This window comes from Centroberyx affinis, unplaced genomic scaffold (assembly GCF_046629955.1).
Source record: "Centroberyx affinis isolate AG114_WGS23_722 - 3 ecotype Tasmania unplaced genomic scaffold, CSIRO-AGI_Caff_v1 ptg004946l_1, whole genome shotgun sequence".
Taxonomy (NCBI): Eukaryota; Metazoa; Chordata; class Actinopteri; order Beryciformes; family Berycidae; genus Centroberyx; species Centroberyx affinis.
Window position 1 is genome coordinate 62465 of NW_027282428.1, and position 25434 is coordinate 87898.

The window sequence follows — 25434 nt, forward strand, 5'->3', positions numbered from 1 at the left end:
GTGTGTGTGTGTAAAGGAAAAGGTTAGGGAAATGATTGCACTAACAGCTAACAGAGTCACAGCTGATGGCCTTAAGTGCACAACAACTTTACAGCTTTTACATATCCGTAAAGGTTAACTATCTGAGTCTGCTCACTGTATATCACTCTGTAGCACCTGACGTCTCTAACAGTCTAGCAGTAGCAGTATATAAATATAGATACTGTTGGTCTGCATTTATATTCCATAGCAGATTGAGAATGCATCGCATGTCACCATACCAACGCATTAGAACATATGGAGCAACGAAATATGAATCGTCTGTCAAGACTGATCTGTCCTACATGTGCTGAGGATCTGTGAAGCTCATGATGAATCTTAGAGGGAAATTAAACTAGATCCATTTAACATCAGCTGAACAATATAGAACACCAAACTGATCACCTTGCAGACATTTTTAAGGAATTGTGTTTAGGAACAGATAAATCTGAAGAGATAAATCTATTTCTACTTTTTAATAGTTCCGCTTTAGGTATGTTGATGGGAAATAAACAGTTAGAGATAAGCTGAGGTATGGTAATGTGATGTCTTATTGATACCTGAAGCAGAAATACACTTTCTGCTTGCCCCTTCCCTAGGTCAGAGTGCAGGGTTAGGGCCAAACACTGGAGCTGGTAGGGATTCAGTAACTTGCTCAAGGACACTTCAATATTTTTTACAAAATATGAAATAGCTCACATTACAAAAATTGTAATGTGAAATAATGTGAATAATGTATAATGTGAATGTCTAAAACATTATTTGCACAAGCAGATCACAAAAAGTTGTCTGAAACATGTCTAAAATAGATCTTGGCTTTGTAGTATATGCTTGGCCATTGGAAAACATGCTACTCAATGACAGAAGTGCAAAGGATGAAGTCATAAAAATACATGTGAGGTCACAGGAATGAAGCTGGCCTTGAGATATGAGAATATACAATAAATCACAGGGCCTTGCAAGTCAAACGGACACTACAGCATGATGTATGGCTACATCTGACTTGGGCAGGTTGGCTATGTTTCAAGTTGGAGATAGAAGCTGGTGTAAGCAGATCTGTATGACTTTAATGACCCTCTCGTGCTGTACACGGAGTACTGCAAGAACTCATGCCCCACACTCATGCACACACATGCATGCACGTAAAATCACAAGCCTACAGGGATTCTGACAGATGTACACTACCAGTTACTGGTTTGGACACACCTGATTGAATGTATTATGTTTTTCATTATCTTAAAGCCATTTTGATCTAAAGGCTTAAATGCTTGAAATTTGTTTCTTAGAGAAATATAAATAGTGAAGTTGATGTCTATGTATGAATTTGCCTTTGCCTTTCCATCAAGGCAAAGGGTGACTGCTTTAAAGAGTCTAAAATATAAGATAGTTTTGATTTGTTTAACACTTTTTTGGTCACTGCATAATTCCATTTGTGTTATTTCATAGTTTTGATGTCTTTACTATTAATCTAAAATGTGGTAAAATAGTAAAAATAAAGAAAAATGTGATGTGTCCAAACTTTTGACTGGTAGGGTATGGCAATTGGGTAGACAGCACATAAAACACGAGCCAAACAGTAACACACACTGACATGCTGCTCCTCCCCGTTTCTTGTCCTCCCATGTTCCCTCTCCTCATCCATTTCATGTTAGCTCCATCTGCTGCTACCCTCTCTCTCTGTGACAAACCAAATTCATGGCTTCATATCCGGAAGCTTCCACCATGTGCAGCCCTTCCACGGGTCGCCTATCTCCTCTCCATGACTCCCTCCCTGGAGCTGAGGCGGATGTCTCTTCGCTGTCTCTAGGATCTCCAGAGCTGTGTGGGGAACATGAAGAGAGCCTGTCTGTGTTCTGTGTGGATGACTTGGAGCCTTTGTGTAGGCAATGTGGTGCAACTGGGAGCCATGCAGGACACAGAGTTTACCCCTTAACAGAGGCTGCAACTGACTGCAAGGTAGGCAGCAGGTATTCGGGTACTGCAATTGAGACTTAAAAAACATTTTGTACGTAACACATTATAAAAACTACAGTTGAGAACTTTAATCATTGTAGTCCCTTTTGAGAAGCATTGCTATCAGATATAGTGAAGGAGAAAGAAAAGTATGTTTGAAGGCGAGAGGTGCGCAAGTGTTCTCGATATGCATATGTGTCGGACGTGGACTTGAATGTGCTTGGATGTGTTGACCTGTGCTCAGCTGCCAGCCACTGATGTTGCTGGTGATGTTAATGGTATAGTGGAGAACATAATTCCTCACCTCAGCCACTCCAGGTATTTCTGCTGGACTTTACATATGAGTTTCTTACTGTTTTGAAAAGAGTTTAGGAAAGGTATAGGCAGGCTCTTTTGATTTGTCAGGGACTGGTGCAGGTTTTAATCATACTGGGGTAAATCTCTCCAGGGACAACAATCCCCCTAATTACCTTCAATTTTGTTGGCTGTGCATGATCCTTCCTCACACAACCCCTGTTTTTAAACAGGCCAAGCAAATGGTAGCAAACAAAACTCCAAGGGAAAGCGTAAGGGCTTGTCTGGGATTTGAAGCTGGGACCTCTTGCACCTGAAGTGAGAATCATTCCCCAGTAAGCCCCCCTATGAATACTTCTCTATCTCATTAATTATGGCCTTTTCTGAGAGCACAGCATTAAAGGAGGAAGCAGTCAAAAGAGGTCAAAGGTGCAGTGTTCAGGTAGCAGTCTTTCATGGACGTGCAGTTTGGAATCCCACTTCTGACATAATTTGCAGTTAAGGCAATGAAATCCCTGATGGGACCAAGACCTTTTGCACCTGGACCCAGAACCATTAACCAAGCCCAACCACTGTGAATCTAATGGGACAATAGGACTTTTGGATGATTTATATATATATATATATATATATATATATATATATAATTTTATTTGATTTTTTATTTGATTTTTTTGTCAGTATTTCCAGGTCCAGGTTGGGGCAAAATAGATAGTCTCCTTCAAAATGGCTCTTGTTTGGAATCATTAAGGTGTTATTTCTGTTCACAAATGCCTGTCTAGTTCTCACAAGACATGACATTTGACCCCAAAATGTCCCTCTCTCCATGACCCTCAGACAGACAGTCACGCAGACAGACAGAAATACACACACACACACACACACACACCTACACACACACACACACACACACACACACACACACACACACACACACACACACACACACCAAAATACTAAGAATAGTTTGAGGAGCTGGATGTATTGAGTTTCTATGAAGAATGTCAGTTGATACTGTCTGTACTGGTACACTGCTCATTGATCCTCATGTGCACAAACACGTAAATACACTTGATGCATCTCACTCAATGATGGTCTAATAGGCTGAATATTAAAATATAGAATAAAGAATATTCCACACAGCTGAATAACTAGAATATGCATCCAATCTTACCTGTGCTCTCAATGTTATATCTGTTGTGCTCATAAACTCAATAGTAACATATTCATCAAGTGCAGGGAAGAATGATTTGGACCAGCACGTTATAGGTAAGAGTTGCCAAGACATTGGTTAAAGCAATGGTTAAAATATTTTTCTGTACTCTATTGTCAGCTTCTCAGTTAACAGAGTGGGCACAAAAACGTTATGTGTTCATCTATCCTGTGGTCAAAAGATGCTAAGACTTGACATTTGACCACTAGGAGGAGCTCAGAACATCACTGGATGGACTGAAGAAGAAGGTGATCCACTTTGACAGTGTCACAAAGACCTCTGAAGATGCATCAAAACACAACCAGGTAGGGCTGCACCTCCCAAACTCAACATCAAACTCAAATCAGCAACGGTTTATCACTATCTGTGTCTTCCTCTTTGCCTCTGGCTTCCTTCCCTCTTTCCATTCTTCCCAGGCCCAGGCCCAACTTACAGAGGTGCAGATAAAAGAAGAGTTTAAGAAACTTCATCAGTTTCTGAGAGAGGAGGAAGAAGCCAGGCTGGTTGCACTCAGGGAAGAACAGGAGGAGAAGAAGAGAGAGGTGGGAGAAAGTATGGACAGAATGACCCAGGCGATAGAATCTCTGGAAGAGAAGATCCAGTTGATTGAGGAGGAGCTAGATGCAGAGGGGAACGGGGTTGAATTTTTACAGGTAACAGAAATTAAATGTTATATCATGAGTCAAAGAATGGGAAAATGAGTTTGGAGTTTAAAGTAGTAACCAAACAAACTCCTCTTTTACAGCACTACCAAGGCACAAGTAACAGGTATGTGATGTCTCTTTCTAATTTTTTGCACACTACACATGCATGGCAATGTGTAACTGTTTGCGTGTGGGTCCATGTTTATGTACTGCAGGACAAGGCAGTCAGAGGAGATTTGTGGACCTCTGATAGATGTGGCCAAACACCTGGGCAACCTCCAGTACAACGTCTGGGACAAGATGAAGCACATTGCCCCCTACAGTTAGTTTCTTTTAGTGTGTATGTGTGTGAATATATTATCTTCTTGTCCTTCTCAGCATCTCATTCCCTCCCTCCTCTACTTCTGTCTCTCTGACCTCCTACCCTCCAGCTCCGGTGACCCTCGACCCCAGGACAGCTTGCCGATCCCTGAGAGTGTCTCCTGGGCTAAACAGTGTCCAGATTGCTCCTGGACCGTCCCAGGACCTGGAACAGCATGTAGGTGTGGCTGTTCCTGTGCCAGCCAACCCTGAACGTTTCCACCCTTACTCCTGCATCCTGGCGAGAGAGGGCTACAAGTCAGGAATACACTGTTGGGATATTGAGGCATGTAAATGCACAAATACTTACAAACATACGGGCACACATACACATGCATGCATACATAGTCATTATTTCTCCCACCCATCCACATATCAAACCATCAGTGCATCTAATCTCTCTTCTTTATTTCAACAGGTTGGTGACAGCAACAATTGGACGATTGGTATCGCTGGTCAGTCAGTGTGCAGAAGGGAAGAGTTTGAAGCATGTCCAGAGGCGGGGCTGTGGTGTATCAGCCTACGGGAGGGCGAGTACCGAGCACTGACCACACCCTCTCAGATCCTCAACCTCGACAATTCACACCGCCTTAAGAGGGCCCGTGTGAGGCTGGACTGGGATGAAGGGCAGCTGGATTTTGTGGACGCTGATACTGACGCACTTCTTTTCACATTTACACATCGTTTTGCTGAAAAGGTGTACCCATACTTTGAGAGTATATCCATTTGCGGGGGCGGCCTTGCAGTGTTGGCACAGAGAGTGAATGTGAGCGTGGGATCAGATCTCATCCCTGTAGAGGGCACAGTGATCACTGGGGAGGATAAAGTGACAGAAAATGGATCTTCTGCTGAGGGAGAGATCATTGGCATCGCTAGATCCACTGACAGCAACAGCAAGATGTTAGAGAACAGATGTCTAACTGAAGACAAGAACCCATCAACAAATGTTACCCAGACCCAGAAGAAGGCATCCATGAATGAGGGCAAACCTCAGGTGAGGAGATCCAACAAGAAGGACCAGCTCACCAAAACCAAACCCAGTGGAAAGGAAAAGAAAACAGACAGTAAAACTCCTGTCAAAAAACAGACAAGCAAGACCAGATTCAATGTGACCTACCATGTCTCACTGGACAGAGCCCGAAACATCATTGATACATCTGACAAGGACCAAATGATCCAGATCCAGAAATCATTTTGATCATTCGACTCAGTGCATTAGTAATGAATAAGAATATGTCTTCAGCTATGGTGTGTTTTTTAAATACCCAGTACAATAAAATAAAAAAATGGCAACATTTTTCACTTACAAGTATGTTTTTCAGATACATATAATTTGATTGGAAGCATGTGTTTGTGATGGGTTCGATAAAAAATAAATAAATAAATGCCTAATGTTAGTTGCTCATTATTTAAAAAGCACAGATGTTACATCCTTTAAATCCCAAGTAAAGCACTCAAGCACTAGTAGAAATTGTGCGTTTTACTTCATACTCAAAATTGAGCTTTACTTTCATATGTTCCATTTTTCAGATGGTTAGTACAAAATTCTGAACCTCTCCATGTGATCTTCTGTTGTAATTATTGTTATTGAAATAAATTGTTACAAGCTTTAGCATTATTACTAAATGTATTTTACTGGATGTGTAATTGTGCACTGAATATTAACAAACAACAATGTCACATTGTGCAATGTTATTAAATAAAGAAAAAACAATAAACAGTTTGGTAAAATTAGGTTATAATGATTTCATTTAATTGTAAGAAATACGATCATTTTTCCACCTCCATCAGTATTTATAGTATATGGATATAATGATTACTATACATGTCAAATCCACATCTACATCTGTATACATTTCCCCTCTGCTTCCAAGCAACAAAGCAGTTAAATTCTCTCTCACTCTATCTCTTTCTCTCTCTCATGTACACACACACTCACTCGCTCTCTCTCCTTTGAAATACACACTATCCTCTACATCAGTCTGTATCTCTTCCTCTCCTGTCTCATAGATGCACCCTCTCCTCCATGATGCCACTATATAGTTCATGAGTAAGAGCCTCATAACGCCCAGCACGGCTATTCAGAAAATAAATCTGTTCACTTGAGTGCTGTGGATCGTATCCTTCCCTCTGCAGCCGCATCTTCTGAATTTTAAAGGTACCTGAGGACAAAAGTAGACAAATAAGTTTTGATGTGACTTTATACAAGTGTGTGTGTGTGTGCTTGCATCTCTGTCTCACCTGTAGTGTCAACATATGGCATGAGTCGGAGGAAGATGGGGCGAGCGTAGGAGGGCAGGGCTTTCTGTACAGCGAGCAAGAACGCATCTAGGTCAAACTGGCTTCCTGCATCAGCTATAGCTGCCATACCAGCCTTTCCTTCCACACCTTCATACAGACAGAGGGACAGAGACAGATAGACAGACAGACAGACAGATAGGTGAGGTAGTGAACATCCTGACTCACTCTCCTCTTCTTTTTCTGTGTGTTATTCGTACCTGGTACAGACACTCCATACACGGCTACATCAGTGTGTCCCAGCAGGCTGCTAAGGACTCCCTCCACCTCTGTGGTGGAGACATTCTCCCCTCGCCAACGGAACGTATCGCCGCTACGGTCCCGGAAATACATATAGCCATACTCATCCATCACCAGCATGTCACCTGGAGAGAGAGAGGGGAGGGGGGGGCATCTAATGAGGACATCTCAAGATAGGATCATGATTTTCTTGTACTGTGTTTTGCTGAGGTGGAATGTTTGTGGGACATTGTATTTATTGTTGTCCTTTGTATTCCTGTTCTTGGTGTGTAGGATCAGAGTGACTATTTCAGTTTCCCCCAGTTGAGATAAATAAAGTGAATCTGATCTAATCACCATCATTCACTGTCTTTACCGCTTATTCCTAGTCAGGGTCACAGGGGTCTGGAGCCTATCCCAGCATGCATTGGACAGAAGGCAAGGAAACACCCTGGACAGGTTGCCAGTACATCACAGGGCTAACACATAGACTAACAAACACTGACAATCATACCTATGGGCAATTTAGAGTCCCCAATCCACCTGACTTGCATGTCTTTAGAATGTGGGAGGAAACCAGAGCACCCACAGGAAACCCTCGCAAACACAGGGAGAACATGAAAACATAAAGCAAACCGGGAACCTTTCTTGCTGTGAGGTGACCGCTGAGGCACTGTGCCACCCTTACATCATCATCATCATCCGAACGTTAATGAAACAAAATAAAACATGCCTGAGATATAAGCAGAGTCTCCCATCCTGAAGACATTGTGAGCTGTTTTCTGATGGGTGGAATCCTGATCAGCGTAGCCATCGAATCTCCTTAGCGGGTCGCTCTGGTTGATGTGTCCCACTAACACACCAGGCTCACCTGCAGGGAGAGAGGGAAGGAGAGATGGGAGGAGAGAAGAGAGAATGTGGTCAGCACATCCTTGACAACATCCTTTAGTATCACACTGTGGCTTTGTGTGTGCGTGTGTGTGTATGTGCTCTCACCAGGCAGACAGGGTATACAGAGCCCCTGTGTGTCCCTGAGCAGGTCAATGGTCTCCTCCTGCACCCTGAACAGTCTGATGGGGTAGAAGCTGGGCAGGATGCGACTGTTGAAGCCACACGCCCCCACCTGGCCATGTAGGAATATAACATGTACATGGAAGAGAATACAACTGGGGGAAAAACATACACTCTTCCGGGCCAGAGGACGTCCTTAAACATAACACACACACACCTTTCCGTCTATGTTTATGAGGCTGCAGTTGCACTCAGTAGCTCCATAGAATTCCCCGACTCGTCGGATTCTGAATCTCTGTACAAACTCCTCCCACACACAAGGACGGAGGCCGTTACCCATGGCAACACGCACATGGTGATGCGCCTCAGACGGACGAACAGGCTGGGCCAGCAGGTAACGGCAGATCTCACCTATGTATTGGATTACCTGGACACACACACACACACATACACAGAGATACAATGAGACAAAGGCAAAAACAAGTTAACTTCTCTTGCTTATAAATGTGAGATCAGTCACCATTGGTGCTAGAGATTGCATGGATACAACAACTGGCCAGCAGCAGGACACTCCTCATTACTGTTGCATTTGATTTCAGTGTGTACTCACGGTGCAGTTGTGTTTGACACAGTCATCCCAGAAGCGACTGGCTGAGAACTTCCTCCTAACCACAACAGTCAGACCAAAGAGTAAACACTGGCCTACACCCATGATGTTACCTAGAAATATCCATATATACACACACAGACATACACACGTACAACAAAATGGACTGATATGGGGAGTAAATCAGTCATGGAATATACAGCAGAAGGACTTGTTAGAAGGACAGAAAAAAATGATGACAGAGAGAGAGGACAAAGAGAGTGTCCTACCTGCAGAGTGGTAGAGGGGGAGGCAGTTATAGATGACGTCATCATGCCGCAGGCCAAAGGAGTGGAAACCAAAGGCAGTAATGCGGTAATACCTGACAGACAGACAGAACAACTACATTGACCCCTCACATCTGTTTAACAGTACAGTAATAGGACAACTGTATCAGCCTTGAACTTATCTGTCGACACTGTCCAGGACTCTATCGCATGATAGAGATTCCTGATGTCACATGAAACACAATTTGGTAATTTTGATGTTCTTGATGTATTGAAAATGTATATGGTCCTTCATGGGTTGAGCAGGTTTTCATGACCTTAGAGTGTAAGGGTGATACACTAGGCACATTTTGGGGCAATGGAGCAATGGAGATGGTTAATGCGAACAGCAATCACTGATAAAGTGAGATTTAGGGTGAGTCAGGTAGTCAGGTGTGTTTTGGCGACAAGATGTCCTCATGCATATAAATCATCAATGTTACGGCGAATGCTTGGACACTGTTGCCCACCAGAGTTGCCCAAAAAGTTGCATGACCGTCATTCTAAAAGTATGTTTTTTATTTCTATTTTCCTTGAAGTCGTCTTCTTGGAGGTACATGGTTGTTTCACTGCAGAGCTATGCACCACGGCTGGAACAGCTAAAATGAGATCCAGACTGTAACTCACCTACTGTGCACCACTATGGCCGCCTTTGGCATCCCTGTTGTACCAGAGGTATAGATGTAGAACAGCCTATCTGCATGGAGAGAAGGGAAAGGAGGGATAAAAGAGAGGTATCTAACCCTAACCCTTTCTCTTTTGATCATTTGCCAGTGTTTGACATATAGGTGGAATGCACCCTCACTCTCCCTCTCGCTCTCCCTGCCATGTTTCTGTCACTCCTTCTAAATCCTCTGTATGTCTAGGAGCTGTACATGCAAAGACTTGAAGATCATCCCCTTAGGAATCTCAAATGATCACAAATATGCGGAAAAAGAAAACACATCAAGATAAGCAAGTGATTGAGAACTGAATGAACAACTGTGCAAATAGATCAGTCCCTGAGGAAAACTGACTGAAATTTAAATCTATCATATTAATAAAATAGAAATATAGTTATAATATAGACTGGTTGTATAAGGGTTGAATATTTCTTATAAGCTATTTGAAGATTTGTTTGGAGATGAGTGGTGTACGTGTGTGTGTGTGTGTGTGTGTGTGTGTGTGTGTGTGTGTGTGTGTGTGTGTGTGTGTGTGTGTGTGTGTGTGCGTGTGCGTGTGTGTGCGTGGTGTTGGGGGTCAGTGGATTAATATAAGGGAGGATGCAAGAGAAAAAAGGCAGCAAGAAGTATACTCAGGCGTGCAAAGGCTTGCTAAATAGAAAAAGGTGTTGCAATCATTTTGTAATATGTAACATAATACCATGATATGGCAGCACTTATTCACTTGTACACCCACCCATACCCTCCTCCCAACACACACACACACACACGTACACACACACGCACAGACACACACAAACACCACCATTTTCACAGACACCCAGTGAAGAACCTCACCATTGAATCCCTTGCGAAGTGTGTATTGTGGGGGGTCTGTGGGACAGCAGGCCAGTAGGGGGTCCAGGCTCTGTACTGGGAGGCTGGAGAGCTTGTCTTCATCATCCGGGTCACCACTGCTGAACAAAATCATGGACGGCTCCAGAGAATCACTCACCTCTGAGACCGCTTGGAGAGGATCAGCAAATGACACGTGTTACAAATATATTTTATTTTGCATCAGAAGCATTCACCTTTTTGCATTATCAGTGCATCAGTAGCATGCCACAGGAACAGCCGATACTATTGTAGGCCCATTTACTCATCTATTCAACTGTATCAAATTCAATAAATTTTCCTCTGGTATAAATAAGTGTCTGTCTGTCTAATTACTCTATCTACATCCTAAGACAGTGGTCTTCAATCTTGATCCTTGGGACCCAGAGTCCTGCTGGTTTTCATTCTAGCCGTCTCCTCAGGGACTATTTTACACCTGGGATGCAAGGTGAATGCAATTACCGGTGGATATAAAACGAGCAGGACTACTGTACGTCCGAGGAACCAGGATTGAAGACCACTGTTCGAACACCTATTCTTACCCTCAGTGAGCTCTGTGCCGAACACCATCGCCCGGGCCCCAGACACACCAACACAGTGCAGCAGCGAGTGCCGCCGCAGATTGTGGTTGATGAGTGCGGCCTCTACACCAATCATTGCCAGACCCAACCAGAGAGCCACCAATAAAGGGCGACTTTCCAAGTATAAGGCCACTACATCCCCCTCGGTCCAGCCCTGTGCCAACGCCCAGTGGGCCACAGCATGGCATTGCTCTGCCAGCTCCCTGAAACTCCACACCTGGAATCAAATATTGAAAATAATGTGATCGCTGTAAACCTTTACACCAATTCTGTTGTTTTATATCTCAGTGAAGGTGCCGGCGGTGTGAAGCTATAGATGAAACAAAGCTGTATCTATATGTAGTCCTCTGTCTCCCCTCACCTCTCCTGTGTCCTCATAGACCAAGGCCGGCTTGTCTGGGTGCAGCACCACCATCTGGGCAAACAGGGCAGGGATGGTGCTGCTGTTACGCATGTTTCGGTACATGGAGAACCTCACTCGCAGTATAACAGCCAGACACCTTAGGCAGAGAGGAGGGAGGAGGTGGCAGGAATTCATTTGGGGGAATGAGAGGAAAATAAAAGCACAGGAGAGGGAAACACACACACACACACACACACACACACACACACACACACACACATACACTACTTACATTAGGTCTCTCTTTATGGTGCAGAGAGCGACATAGAGGAACCTCCAGGAGCTCCTCCAGGCCACACAGAGCCCCAGCCCCGCCAACAGGCTCCAGATCCAGTGGATGGAGAACAGCCTTATAACCCCAATGGAACTGAGACACACTGTAATGCCACTCATCAGACGCATAGTGATCTATAAGGATACACACACAGCTCAACACAACACACTATAAAACACCACAACACACGGACATAACATTTCATGGCTTGGCGAGGAGGCTTACCTGTCCAAGAACTTCACTGCTGGTCGACCGAGGAATACGAAGGGAAACTCCGGTGTGGGTTTGGGGAGTTGACAGCTACAACAGCTCTGGGTGCGGATGTGGGTTGTCACTTGGGAGTCAGTCCAAAGAAATATCAATAAACTTACAGAATCAACACCAGCAACGGTTCTCAAAACATATGCAGCTGATCAAAAGCTCAGCTCAGAAAATGTAGGCAAGTAGATGCGCGCAGAGCGGTTGTCAAGGTTAAAATGTGTGATGAATGGCAAGAAATAACACCTCGCTCAGGGGGAGCGGCACAGGTATAACTCATAAACACATGCGTCATTTCACATGTAGCCTACTCATGTCTTAGTTAGAGCCAGAATGTGATTCATTGCCCTAGAGTCAAAATTTGCGTAGAAGGTCTGATTTAACCCCTTGTACCCTGACTTTACCTAGCTTTCCCCTTAAATTTCCCCTTATGTAGCTTAAAACTTAGAAGAAAAAAAAAATCCTAACTGTACAACAATTTCACATCCATATTCTGTATCTGCTTGTTCCAACTCTTTCTTGAGGCTCTAGCTGCTTATATTGAATGAAATATTCAAATACAAGACGCCATGTTTTTATGGCTGCACCATTACATCAAATGGAAAAAATCTAGATGTTTGTGCATCATTTTATATATGTTTCCCTGTAATTCAGCATGACATTTGGCGTCTTTGGAAAAATTGTTATTTTGACTAGAATATAAATGAAGTTCTGTGGGTTTGAACAAATCTTGGTCGTGCAACCTGCGTTTTAATGATGGACCCAGTGGTTGGGGCGGCAGGGAAAAAAACACATTTGTTCATAGGTTCAGCGGAGTGAGCTACAGCAACCCATACCTCCCTGACTTTGTTATGATTATTACTAGCAAAAATGTGTGATGTAGATTTTCTCTATGCAGTTTGCAGAACTTTAGGTGTTTTGCGCTCCACTGCGGAGTTCTGGTATTTTTTATGATTCTAGTAGGCCTATTTGTCCCTCCCTCCAAGTTGGTATGCATGCACACGCGCATGCACACACACACACACACACACATACACATACACAGTACACATACACATACACACACACACACACATACACAAACACAGTCCTCGACTGACATACAAGTACATCTGTTTCATCACTTTTCACGATGATGTTTTGATATCTGTCAGAGAGGTGAATTGCGTGCAGCACCATTCTGATGTCAGCTTCCTCTTGTGTGCTGTACAACTCAGGCAAGCAGTGGACACCTGTGTGGTCAACCATCCTGACCTCCTGGCCATTTTCAAATCCACCTGCTAATATAATGGAATCTTGGTCTTTGAGTTTCTTAGGTGCTGCACTGACGATGTAGTTTGAAACAAACAAGCAAAGGGCTTCTTTGTTACCACAGCTCTGCAAGTACAGTCTATAATTTGGAACATTTCCGGTTCCTGTGATGTGATGTGTTCTGCTGTCTCTTATGTTTCCTCTTCTCTCCCTCTCAAGACACTTAATTGAAAGCAGGTGGATTTGAAAATGGCCAGGAGGATTAGATGAAATGAATGAATGAAATGAATGAATAAATGAATGATTTCACTAATGCAAGCAAAATAATTGTTCTTTGGAAATGTGTCTGTCTGATGTTTCCACCTATGACTGCACTTTATGTTGCTGATTCACAATAAAACCATATTTCGAGGGCTTGGAGCCAAAGGGGCGTAAGTGCGTTAGAGTAGATTTTACAGGAGAGCCAAAATTTTGATCAAAATTGGATCAGCTGCCGTTACCACATACTAAGCACAATATTTTAGCTTTTTGTGTTATCAGATTGAGCATTACTATAAAAACAATACTGCTACAGTTTAAGTTGAATTATATTTGTTAACTTTTTTAAAAATGGCAAAAGAGTGAAATACACCTTTTTGGCACAAATATTGTCCCAATACAGCCATGCAGAATATGGGCGTATGTAAGTAAACAATTGTAAAGCACATTCATTTTAGTATAAATCTAGCAATTACACTTCAACACTGAAATATAAAACAAGATCAGAATGAATATCTTTATCTTGAAGTAATGCTCAGCAACTTTCACCAAGGCCTTTAAAATTGTAGGCTGCATGGAACATATCAAATTGATTGATACATTTTTTCTGTTAAAAACTTTTAATAAACCTTTTTAATAAACCTCTATAGACATAATAAACTACTTTTGATTCTAAACTACTACTTTTTTTTCTTTTGCTAGTATAATACATTTTTGTATGTGTCCCAGGACACATCACTTATTGATGTGTCCTGGGACACATACAAAGACCTGTAAAACTCCTCATAACACTGAGGGAGAACTTCAGCTACCAGCAGTCTATCAGAGCTCATCTTGACCAGTTCACACTCCTAACATTATAAAATAGCATAGCTGAATCTATAGGCCTACGTTTTTAATGGGAATATTAACATATTCACATTCATCTAATATTGACCTAGAATATTAATTTGGATATGAATAGGATACTAAAAATGATGTGATCATGCTGCCATGCTAGCATTACTTATGTCAGCATGCATTTTGAGCTGACCTAAGTGCTGTTAGAATCCTCTACCCACAATGTTTGTTCAGTGTCAAAAGTGGTTTTGCTAGGTGTCAAAAGGGCATGAGTGCAGTTACGCCCTTTTGACATCAAGCAAAACCCTACTTTTACTGTTAAGGCTTTCAGTTTTTGTTTAATTAAAACTTATGGGTCATGATTTCAGTTGTGTCCTTTTGGCACTGAAAAGATCTCAAAAGATCTTTTTGGGTTATACTCACTGGATAGTCACAATAATAGTGCTCAGTGACAAACTATTACTTCTTGTTTTTGATGAGACAATGTCAGTGACTACCTGAAATGAATTATTATCATAATTGGGTACTGATTACAGTATTAATAGATTCGGATTAGGATTAGAAGAGAGTATTTCTCAGAAAAATTAACAGTTTGATATGTCCGCCTATAATAAGGCGGACATATCAAAAGCTATAAAAGGCTGCTGATTCACAATAGAACCATATTTTGGAGTGTAGGGACACTACCTGTAGACCATCAGTGCAAATATGATGTACCAGTAGGTAGAAAATGACATGGGATTAACTTGGTACTCCCTCTTTCAGGGCAGGCATTTTTTTTGCACTTTTTTGCCTATGTGGTGAATCACTTCATTGATGAATTTAATAACTTAAAAAGTAAAAAGAAAAATTATGACCATCCATTTCATGAAGGGGACATGTTATAAAAAAACAAGGTCATGTTTTGTTCTACCCCGGGTAGGGGTGTCTCAAAATTTAGTGGGTTTGGTTCCTGCTCTACAAACAACTTACAGATTTTTGAAATAGGAGCTTTAATAAAAATTTGTGGAGAAATTTCTTAAAAGAAAACAGTACCAACCAACATATAAAACACAACACAAAAGTAGAAAAATATGTTCATATACATTCAGACTAGAAGGCATATACTATATTCTAAGGACAAGATTATTACATTCACAAAATACTGCAAACAGTTCTTCACATAAAAATAAATTTTGCAATGCTTGAATAAAAATATTGATGGTCAAAGAAAAAGTGCAATAAAATTAACAATCCATAAATGCAGGGTTTTACAACTGTCATTACCCCCGCACAGTGGAGTTCTTATTTAGGCCATTATAATATAGTCACTTATATTTTGGTGAGCCACAGGCTACTCGCTGCTCGCTATAAACAAGAATCCAGCATGATAACAAATTGGATTTTTAATCCATAAACAGATTTTGATTGCAGCGAGCTGTAGGCCTATCGGCTATTGTGACATCACATTCCAGACAGCCATGCCTTTCAGCCATCATGTTGGGTCAGATTTATTCTGTTGGTTGAAAACTCCAATTAACAAAACTTCACAGATAAATTAAGCCGGTCAAACAAAGAGTAACGGCTTGTCAATGGTAAACCAAGATAGCTTCTTAAAGTAAGAGCCATAAGTGACGGCAAATCACTTATTTTGTTCAATAACAAAGAACCAACAGACATAAAGTCCTTGCAGTAGCGATACATGGGATTTGCTTGACCAAGAAGGGAATCCCATAAGCACTTAAAAAGCAATTTGCATCATCAGCTTTACACATGATCTCCTTCTTGTCTTCCGAGCTGTCCTTCCCTCCAAACTTAGCCTACTGTGAAACACTGTAGGGTTCTCTCCAAAGAAAACCTATAAACCAACATCACACCAATCCTGATTTTTACATAAAAATATAGTAATATACAGTAATATAAAATACAGCGTAAACTGTTTTGTAACCTTCAAAACATAGATACAAACATACATTTTCTTAAAGCCTACATAATAAATTGGAAATAAATAGCCTATAGAATCAATTTAACAAATCTTAAGGGAATACAGCTTTTTTCATTATTGTGATATGTTCTGGACGGATTGATAAGCTAATAAAGTACCTCGACTTTCACTTCTATTAACCCTGGATAAATATTTTAGGATAAATATTTAGTTCTTGCTTGTTGTGACAATAATTACCACACATTTGAGCTACCCACTGAATAATTAGTTCACCACAAAATTAAAATTCAGTCAATATATATCAAATGTATCAGATAATGAGGTAAATGTTGGATTTTTGGACCCACAATGCAATTATTTGTCTCCAAAATACTTAGATTATGTTGCAGAAGCGTTTTGGAGGATTTGATGGACATGTAATGTTTTTTGGAGTTGTAAACTTCAATAGTACACGGGAAAAGACTGAGATGGAACTACAGGGGCCAACTAGCTGGGTGTTTGATGGTCCAATGAACTTCAATGGAGTTACAACTGACATGGGGTTGAATTTCCATTTTGGCGTGAACTATTCGTTTAAAATCAGAGCTGGATTAAAAAAGGTGGGAAGGTCTGTCTTGTGGGTAGAGGTAGAAATAGAGCTCTTCATATTTGGGATTCTCCTGTATGGTGTCCACTCCGAGTGCCCTAAATGAATTCACACACACACACACACACACACACACACACACACACACACACACACACACACACACCACAAATTCAGAGAAAGAGTAAGCCAGTGTGTGCATGAATGAGAATACGTGTGTGTGTGTGTGTGTGTGTGTGTGAGAGAGAGAGAGAGAGAGAGAGATTATTTATTGCACTGGATGCTTACTTGTGATCGACTACTAGAGGGATTGGTGCTGCTGAACTCAGAGTATTTCCTCTTCGGTTGTGCACAGATACAGGAGAGGAAATTGGCATACTCATCTCTCACCTGTAGAGGGCAGCAGAACATCATGAAAAATACATTGCCAACAATCTCACACCTTTCTGTTTTGTTCTTTCATCCACACACACACTAACACACACACACACGGCTGCCCTACCTGCTTAGACAGTAGGCAGTGCATGATGAAGACCAGCGCTCCCTGCAGGCTGTTGAGGATAGTGAAGATATATGCTGCTGCTGTTGTACCTTCTTGAAACAAGAAGGCCCCAGACACCCACATAAGGCCCAGCACACACATCTGGGCTATAGCTGTCACTGTGAATGCTCTGCAGAGAGGAAAAGGAAGGGGGGGATGGGAGGAAGGGGAACAGAAAGAGAAAGAACGGTCATGTGAGTGAACACATGTACTAAGCTACCGCAGTTGCTGACAATCCCCTGGAGAGTGGAAAGGAAGAGGGAAAGAGATGGGTGCTAAAGCAAGCTGAAGAAAATGAGAACAGTTTCAGAACAGAAACGGGGCTCAGTTTCTCATTAGGATCTTAGTAAGTTCGTCGTCGAGTTATAGGCAGTGGATGAAGATGAAAAGTGAGATGTGTTTTACAGCTGGATGCGTGACGACAGCATTGTCTATGAATGCTCTGGGTGGAGACAGTTGTTGGGGAGAAATGAAAAATGAGCAGAGATAATGATTATAGGGGAAAAAGAGGAGCCAAACCCCTCAGTAGCACTCTATTAGAGAGCAGGGTTGGTACTGCGGAAACATTCTGCACATTTTTTCCTCCCCAACCCTCTCACATTCTTTCCATCCATCCATTTCTCATGGTCCAGTGGGACAACTACCAAAGCTGCCCCCTCTCCCCACATAGGTTTTGATTCAATGTTTGCCTGTGTAGCAGTATAGAATAGGTATAGCATACAGTACATATTACATGGGCGAGAAAAACAAAGATACACTACCAGTCAAAAGTTTGGACACACCTGATTGAATGTACTATGTTTTTCATTATCTTAAAGCCATTTTGATCTAAAATTTGGCTTATGCTTAAATGCTTGAAATCTGTATCTTAGACAAATATAAATAGTGAAGTTGATGCCTATGTATGAATTTCTTTCCAAAGCCTTTGCCTTTCCATCAAGGCAAAGGGCGGCTACTTTAAAGAATCTAAAATATAAGAAAGTTTAACACTTTTTTGGTCACTGCGCAATTCCATTTGTGTTATTTCATAGTTTTGATGTCTTTACTATTATGCTAAAACAGGGAAAATAGTAAACATTTGGTGTGTCCAAACTTTTGACTGGTAGCGTATCTATACTAGACATAAAGAAACACACTGACAGAGAGAGGCAAGCTATAATACGCATACAACACATACACAAACAAACACACAGACTGACTTAATTTTGTGCAGTTTGGAAAGGTCTGGGTTGAGGCTGGAGAACTTCTGGGCGAGCTTCCACACAGTGATGATGAAGAAGAAGACGTTGAAGATGATGATGATACACACGGGGCCAAAGAAACTCCAGATGAGGCCGTGTTCCAGGGACAGCCAGCAGCTAGGAGGGAGGGAACACATGTTGATGTTAGGGTTCTCCTTACGTCACTGCACTAGATAACAGAGGGTCAGTGTTGTTGCATTGACATTACTGCCATCATACAAAGTTTGTACACATACACAGACACACTTACATACACACACATCCACCGCTCCTCTCTCTCTCACACACATACATCATTTCTTTTTCACATTTCACACACTTTTCCTCCCTTTCGGTTCGCACACTCACTGTTCGTCAGTGCCGTATCCATTTGGTCTACTGATGGCAGATATAGCTACTATAACCAAGGGTGTTCCATAGCCAACAGCGAATAGGTAGAGGGGCCGGATGGTGGCATTGAACACCAGGACCACCATACGGTACAGCTGCACCCCTTCCAACAGCATCCAGCTAAACACTCCCAAGAACAAGAAATGGAGGGATCCTGCGACAACCCTGCAGCCGGCCTGTAATGTAATATGAAGATATGAAGAAAAACAGAATCAGGCAGGGGCAAGTAAAAGCAGTGGAATGAGTTGTTGTGGCTCACTTTATTTCCTATGGCTGCTGCCCCAAGCCTGTACACATACTATATATCCCTGGACATACACACCTCAGGTTTAGTTCGTGAAATGGCAGTGAGGAAAAGGAGGTCAGCCACAAAGAGGCAGACACAGAGGTGCAGGTGGATGGTGGTGCGTGTCCCTTGTATGGAGCGGCAGAACTTGAAGGTCAGGATGCACAGTACCAGACACAGCAGGGAGATGATCAGGCCTATCTTGGTCACCAATAGGAGCCCAAAGGGGTGCTGAAGGGAAAGATATACCATGTCAAGTAGTGTGTAATTAAAATGGCAAGGTAACTATTTACGCCACGATGTCTGTATGTGCGTGTGTGCGTGTGTGTGTGTGTGTGTGTGTGTGTGTTTGTGTGTGTTTGTGTGTGTGTGTGTGTATGTGTGTGTGTGTGTGTTCACATTGACACATTTAAAAGTGAGGGACAGAGGGAAAGAGAGAAATCATTTCATTTTCCAACATACACTGCATTGAAATATCCATCTGAGCAAGATGTTTAATCTGGTATTGAGTCTTCAAATCTTATTTTACTTACTTTACTTAAAAATAAATAAGATTCTAAGACCGAATTTGAGACTAAATTACATTTGAGATGGACATTTTTTGCAGTGTAGCCAACCAAGTTCAATTGTGTGTGTGTGTGCCTGTGCATGTTCCTCACCTTGATGGGGTAGAGAGCCATGAGCACAGCAAAGCTGCTCAGGTGTTCACAGCGACACACAGTGTGTGTGGCGTTGGAGGAGTGGTTATAGCAACCATCTGTGGACCACACCCCCCCTTCATCCTGCCCACCAGGGCCCGCTTGCCAGTATGCACAGATGAAGCTCACCGAAGAACGCTCCTCCATCTTAATACACAATAACAAACAATATAGCAAAGGCAGGCTTTATGTTTCAAATTGGTCTGCCTGCCTATTTTTCTTCTTCCTATTCCAGCGACCCATGATCTTGTAATTAGGTTAATGTTAGAAATCTTGCGAAATCTGCAATTTGCAATGCCCTCTGGCCTGACTGGTCTGCAGGTAATGCTATTCACTTTTGACTGAATTGATCAAAATAAATAATATGCATTAGTAGTAGCAATATGGCTATATTGAAAAGACTGTGGGAGCAGGCCTCCACAGATAGGACTACCTTTAGATGCCTGAAGGTGAGGTTGACATGTTGGTTCAGGTGCTGTGTGGATGGGTTGGAGACCACAGCAGACACCACTTTGGAGAAAACCTGGAAGGTGGGATCTACACCGTATTTTTTGTATCCTTTGAGCTGCTCAAAGGACCTGTTAACAGATTTCTCCAGGTTCTTGTAGCTCACTAATGCAGCAAGGGCAAAACCTGCAGAACAGATTAAAAAATGAGGTGTTTATTGATAAGAATTGTCATTGAACTGTCGGAAGAGAAGAGAAGAGAAGAGAAGAGAAGAGAAGAGAAGAGAAGAGAAGAGAAGAGAAGAGAAGAGAAGAGAGCAGTTTACCAGGGTATGTTCCATTCCCAGTTGCCGTTGTCCAGTCAGTGTCCAGGCTTGCATTCTCATTGGTCAGATGTATTGGTCCAGTGGGTGGAGTCGCCCCCCTCCGTACAGCAAGCTCCACCTCTACTCAAACAAATTACTCATTTCAAATGGCCTGCAGTTTATATTAGTTCTGAAAAGTTTGTCTACTTCCATTCATTAGACTCTGCATGTATCATTTTTCAGGGAAAATGCCATGATAGGTTTTTATGCTATTCTGTTCCTGCTCGACTTGTTTTTCAAATGTCCAAGTTATGTTGAGTTTATGGCTGCTGTTACCTGTCTCACTTGTCTCCATTCTGGTGTTGTTGTCTTTGAGCTGGGGACCGATAAACCTCATGGCATCTTCCACCACAACAAGTAACCCACTCACATCATCACTGCTACTGAGGCGACCAGGGGACAGGAGGTCTTCAGTCGCCGTAAACAGTTTCTACCCAAATTGCGCAGGATACAGAAGGGGGAATTGAGAGTATTGTGTGTGTGTGTGTGTGTGTGTGTGTGTGTGTGTGTGTGTGTGTGTGTATACGTGCATGTGCCGTATGTGTGCTTTACACACGTTTCCTACCTCAAGTAGCATCTCCCCATTGGCCTTCCCTTCACCAGCTGAGTCAGGGTTAGACAGAGCCACACAGCTGGTCCTCATCAGGGACAAGATATCTGCCAGGCCTGCAAGAGACTGAGAGAGAAATAGAGGGAGAGAGAGAGAGAGAGAGAGAGAGAGAGAGACAGTGTGAATAATGCAACTATTCAGTTTGCAGTGATACACTAAACCACTAAACCCTAGGGCAGCAGGGCGTCATAGTGAGTAAGGAGGCGTCCCTTCAGTATAAGGACCTGGGTTCAAGGCACCGTAACAACTGCTCTACTGACGTGTGCTTGAGCAAGACTCTGGGTCCCTATCAGCTGCAGGGTGCTGCTCTATAGCTGATCCTGACCTCTGACCTCTCTGAAGAGGGACAGGTGAAAAGAGAATTTCCCTATGGGGATCAATGCATGTTATTTATTGCTGATTATTGTAGTACTTCTGTTACGCTAATAATTCTGTTTTTAAACATGCAACTCACCTGTGCAGACTCACTGTTTGATTTGAAGTGGTCGCAGCTCAGCTCTAGATGGAAGAGAAAATATATCAGGTCTACACAGCCCCTCTTCACACATAACAGTTTCACACTTCAGAGTGTTGCTTACAGTAACTCGGCATAGCACAGCAACAACACAAAATAGAAACCCTTGAGAGGCTTGTTATGAGATGTGTTACAGAGTTATAACTAAATACAATGGTGAATATTATATATACAATATTTACAATAATCAGAAGATATTGGACTAAACACTCAAAAATACACATTCATTCCTAGCTTTGTTTCCTCCTCTCTACCCATCAATATGGACTGAAAGGACTGAAAGAAGGAATCTTGGATGCTTTACTACAGCGAGATTTAACTTGGAGATGAGGGATTCAAAGATAAAGTAAGCAAAGTGCAACACAAGGAAACTGGAATAGAGCCAATCCTCACATGCACTTAATAGGAGGAAATGAAAGCCTTGAATTGAGCCTCTAATAGGAAATAACAAAAGGCAATACATGGGGACAGTGTATTATATATAGAACTCACCTGAGCATTTAGTCTTTTTGTTGTCATAAGTAGTGTATCCGGATGGACACTTGCACTTGTAGCTCCCATCAAGGTTTTCACAAGTCCCGTTCATTCCACAAATGTTTTCTTTTTGTGTTTTATCTTCCTTGCATTCGTCTATGTCTGGGTATAGAGGGAGAGGTAGAGACAGACCCATAATTAATGACTGACGTTCCCCTAGCAGCTGTTCTGAAACTTACTCTAGTCTACTGTACACTCTGAGGAAAACAGAGCGGGGAATGATGGATTGAAACTTCTAATGATGACTGAAACTGAAACACTATTATAATAGTAGCCTAATATAATAGCTTGTATCGCAATTCTTTACATTAAAGGTGAAGGAACAATGGTCAGACCTCAAACAAGTAGGCTATCTCAAAATGAAAGAGAAATTAATCTTATACCAGAAAACTGTTAACCCCGTTAATTTGACACAACAATTTGAAAATACCTATTTATGTTAGGGATAGGCTATATGACACATAGTCGATGTAGGCCTTTACAAAATAGAATATTTTGCCATAGGCTACATATTTTTAAGTGATGAATATGTGGCTGCATATGCTTAGATGCCAGTCAGAATATATGGTCTAATAACAATTCTCCGACTCCAGATTTACTATGCTGCACCGCATGTCCACGCTGACTCGAAAACTTGCGTAGTTGAGACTTGACGTGAGATTTGATCGTAGCCTCCGCTCACGTCCAAATTGATAAATGCCGAGCTTAGTGTGGAAATGACCGTAAGCCCAGTTTTCTGTCGTACATTCGTTTCGTAAATGAGGGCCACTATCTTTCATGGTGACCTCATGCTGCACTAGTAGGCATAAATATACATTTCTAAGACATATAACCATCAGATCTTTGAACAATCCCGCCCTTCTGCACCCCTCCCATCAAATAAAATTGTGAACTCATATTCCATTGGTTTAGATTTTTTAATGATCCCTCACTGCATTATGTCCCGCCCCAACATTCTGTTTCAATAGGAAATGCATCAAATCAAGGAAGTACAAAGCCATTTCATGGGGTCTTTAAAGATTAATAGTGCACCAGTGAGCTACAAACAGAGGTAGCACAGCCTCACCTGTGCAGTCGGCACGGATACCGCTGAGGTTTATATACCCAGCCCGGCAGGTGCAGCTGTAGTTCCCAATCAGGTTGGTACAGTAGGCCTTGGCGCCACACATGTCGCTGTTGTTCATGCACTCGTTGATGTCTGACAGAGGAATAAGGGAAGACAGTAGCAAGAGGTTGCACAAGAGAGAGAGACATCATCAGTCATGTGTATGTTACCCCCACAGACACACCACAAACACACAGGCAGACAGGCAGGCAGATAGACAGACAGACAGACATACACACACACACACACACAGGGTCACCTTCGCAGCGTCCATTTATGACAGTGAAGTTCTCTGGCCCTCTGAACCCAGGAAGGCACTGACAGTAGTAGCTCCCCACTGTGTTGAAACAGCGTGTGTGATTCCCACATCGGATTTGATGTTCCTCACACTCATTCTCATCTGTAGATTTACATACAAATACAGTAAGCAACAAGAATACAAATATTGTGATATATCCCATAGATCAAATTTATCATCACTAGATTTAAAAGTTACACATTACATTTACTCTGACAGTCTCTGAGAGATCTAGTGAGTAAATTCTCATTTACTCACTGTAAGTTACTGGATAAGAGCATCATACGTAATGCCGTTAAAGGTAACTATTCCCTCGAAACTCCAGTCAGCAGAAGGAACTCAATAGGAACATCATTTCTTTTGAATGTTTGAGTGTCTCGTCATGTGTATAAGCCACATTCAAGCATTAGTGTAGGCTACAGAAGAAAGGTGGTGGTAAGGGATGAGGTGATAAGGGATAGTTAAGATCAGAGGTCATGGCAGATAATTACCCTGACAATTACCATCACCACGACCATCAGTGATGTAACCCAGACGACATGTGGAGACACTTCTCCTCAGCATACACAGTAAGCCTGTGGGGAGAGATAGGCAATGTTACATTCTGTTTTTCAAACTCTGTGCCAAGCAACCACAGTACAGTGTCCAGAAACCACATCCAGTGGCGCTGTGAGAAACTCTGAACCGCCTGACAAGATGTGACACCAGACACTCATACACACACGCACATCCCAACCGGACCCATCTAAACTGGCACACTATCTCCCTGCCAGAGTTCCCCTGAAAGTACTGCCCGTTTTCCCCGACACTAGCAGTGCCTCGCAGTCCAATGAATGGGTGAGCAGGGTAACTGCAGTTTGGTCTCCCGATGACTCATGCTCTGTTCCCGTCCCTCCGCCACACTGAGCCCTCTGTGTTCTCTGATGAGGCTGCAGCTCCCGCAGTCATACCACTTTGGGAAAACCAGACACAACATAAATTGCCCTGGTAATGCTTTATCGGGAATTCATCTGTGTGTGTGTCTGTGTGTGTGTGAGATAGGATAAGTGACAGTGTGTGGGTGTGTGTGAGAGACAGTGTGACTGAGGCTAACTTCATAATTGAATGACTGTGAACAGTAACAAGGCCTCAAATACACAAAGAATATTTTGTACAACTCGCAGTCGACTTTCATTCACCAGTAAGCACACTCCTCCCCTCTGTATGTCTGTTCTGTCTGTCTCTTCTGTTTCCCATATCTTTATATATGCTATATGTTGCATATTTGTCTGTCTGTCTCTCTGTCTGTTGTATATAGCCATTCTGTTTCGGCCTAATTCAAAGTGGAAGTTATCAACATAACAAGTACTTAAGTGTCTACATTATGTATATGTGCGTGTGTGTGTGTGCGTGAGAGTGTGTGTGTGTGCGTGTGTACGTTGCGTATCTATTAGTGTGTCCACATATCTGTTTCTTCACATGTGCGTAGATAAGTTTTTTTGTGTGTGAGGGAGTGTGCGTATGTGAGTGACTGTAATTTCCTGAGAAGGAAGGTCTTGCATCAGGGAATGAAAGATATTTTTGCAATAGCAGCA

At 42.3% G+C, this 25434-nt stretch overlaps 3 protein-coding genes across 3 annotated transcripts; 1 reads left to right on the forward strand and 2 right to left on the reverse strand.

Annotated features, from left to right (window-relative positions):
* Positions 1 to 1740: 1740 nt before the first annotated feature.
* Positions 1741 to 5680, forward strand: LOC139666340 (E3 ubiquitin-protein ligase TRIM35-like). The gene is made up of 7 exons (XM_071545520.1): positions 1741 to 1974; positions 3688 to 3783; positions 3895 to 4131; positions 4224 to 4246; positions 4338 to 4444; positions 4554 to 4768; positions 4901 to 5680. The coding sequence occupies exons 1-7, from the start codon at positions 1741 to 1743 to the stop codon at positions 5678 to 5680; spliced, it is 1692 nt and encodes a 563-aa protein (XP_071401621.1).
* Positions 5681 to 6197: 517 nt separating this feature from the next.
* Positions 6198 to 12190, reverse strand: LOC139666344 (long-chain fatty acid transport protein 1-like). The gene is made up of 14 exons (XM_071545530.1): positions 11941 to 12190; positions 11674 to 11849; positions 11400 to 11538; positions 11000 to 11255; positions 10422 to 10589; positions 9550 to 9619; positions 8887 to 8978; positions 8621 to 8730; positions 8228 to 8437; positions 7996 to 8122; positions 7733 to 7870; positions 6981 to 7145; positions 6724 to 6870; positions 6198 to 6644 (listed from the first exon to the last, which is right to left on the reverse strand). Exons 2-14 carry the CDS (start codon positions 11841 to 11843, stop codon positions 6487 to 6489), a joined length of 1950 nt encoding a protein of 649 aa, XP_071401631.1. The 5' UTR covers positions 11844 to 11849; positions 11941 to 12190; the 3' UTR covers positions 6198 to 6486.
* Positions 12191 to 15313: 3123 nt separating this feature from the next.
* On the reverse strand, positions 15314 to 24430 carry LOC139666343 (adhesion G protein-coupled receptor E5-like). Its single transcript, XM_071545529.1, has 16 exons — positions 24352 to 24430; positions 23822 to 23962; positions 23524 to 23655; positions 22416 to 22559; positions 21864 to 21907; positions 21365 to 21475; positions 21076 to 21229; positions 20761 to 20880; positions 20422 to 20621; positions 19950 to 20135; positions 19327 to 19521; positions 18963 to 19180; positions 18573 to 18731; positions 17335 to 17503; positions 17121 to 17222; positions 15314 to 16930 (listed from the first exon to the last, which is right to left on the reverse strand). The coding sequence occupies exons 1-16, from the start codon at positions 24422 to 24424 to the stop codon at positions 16889 to 16891; spliced, it is 2190 nt and encodes a 729-aa protein (XP_071401630.1). The 5' UTR covers positions 24425 to 24430; the 3' UTR covers positions 15314 to 16888.
* Between the last annotated feature and the right edge of the window lie 1004 nt (positions 24431 to 25434).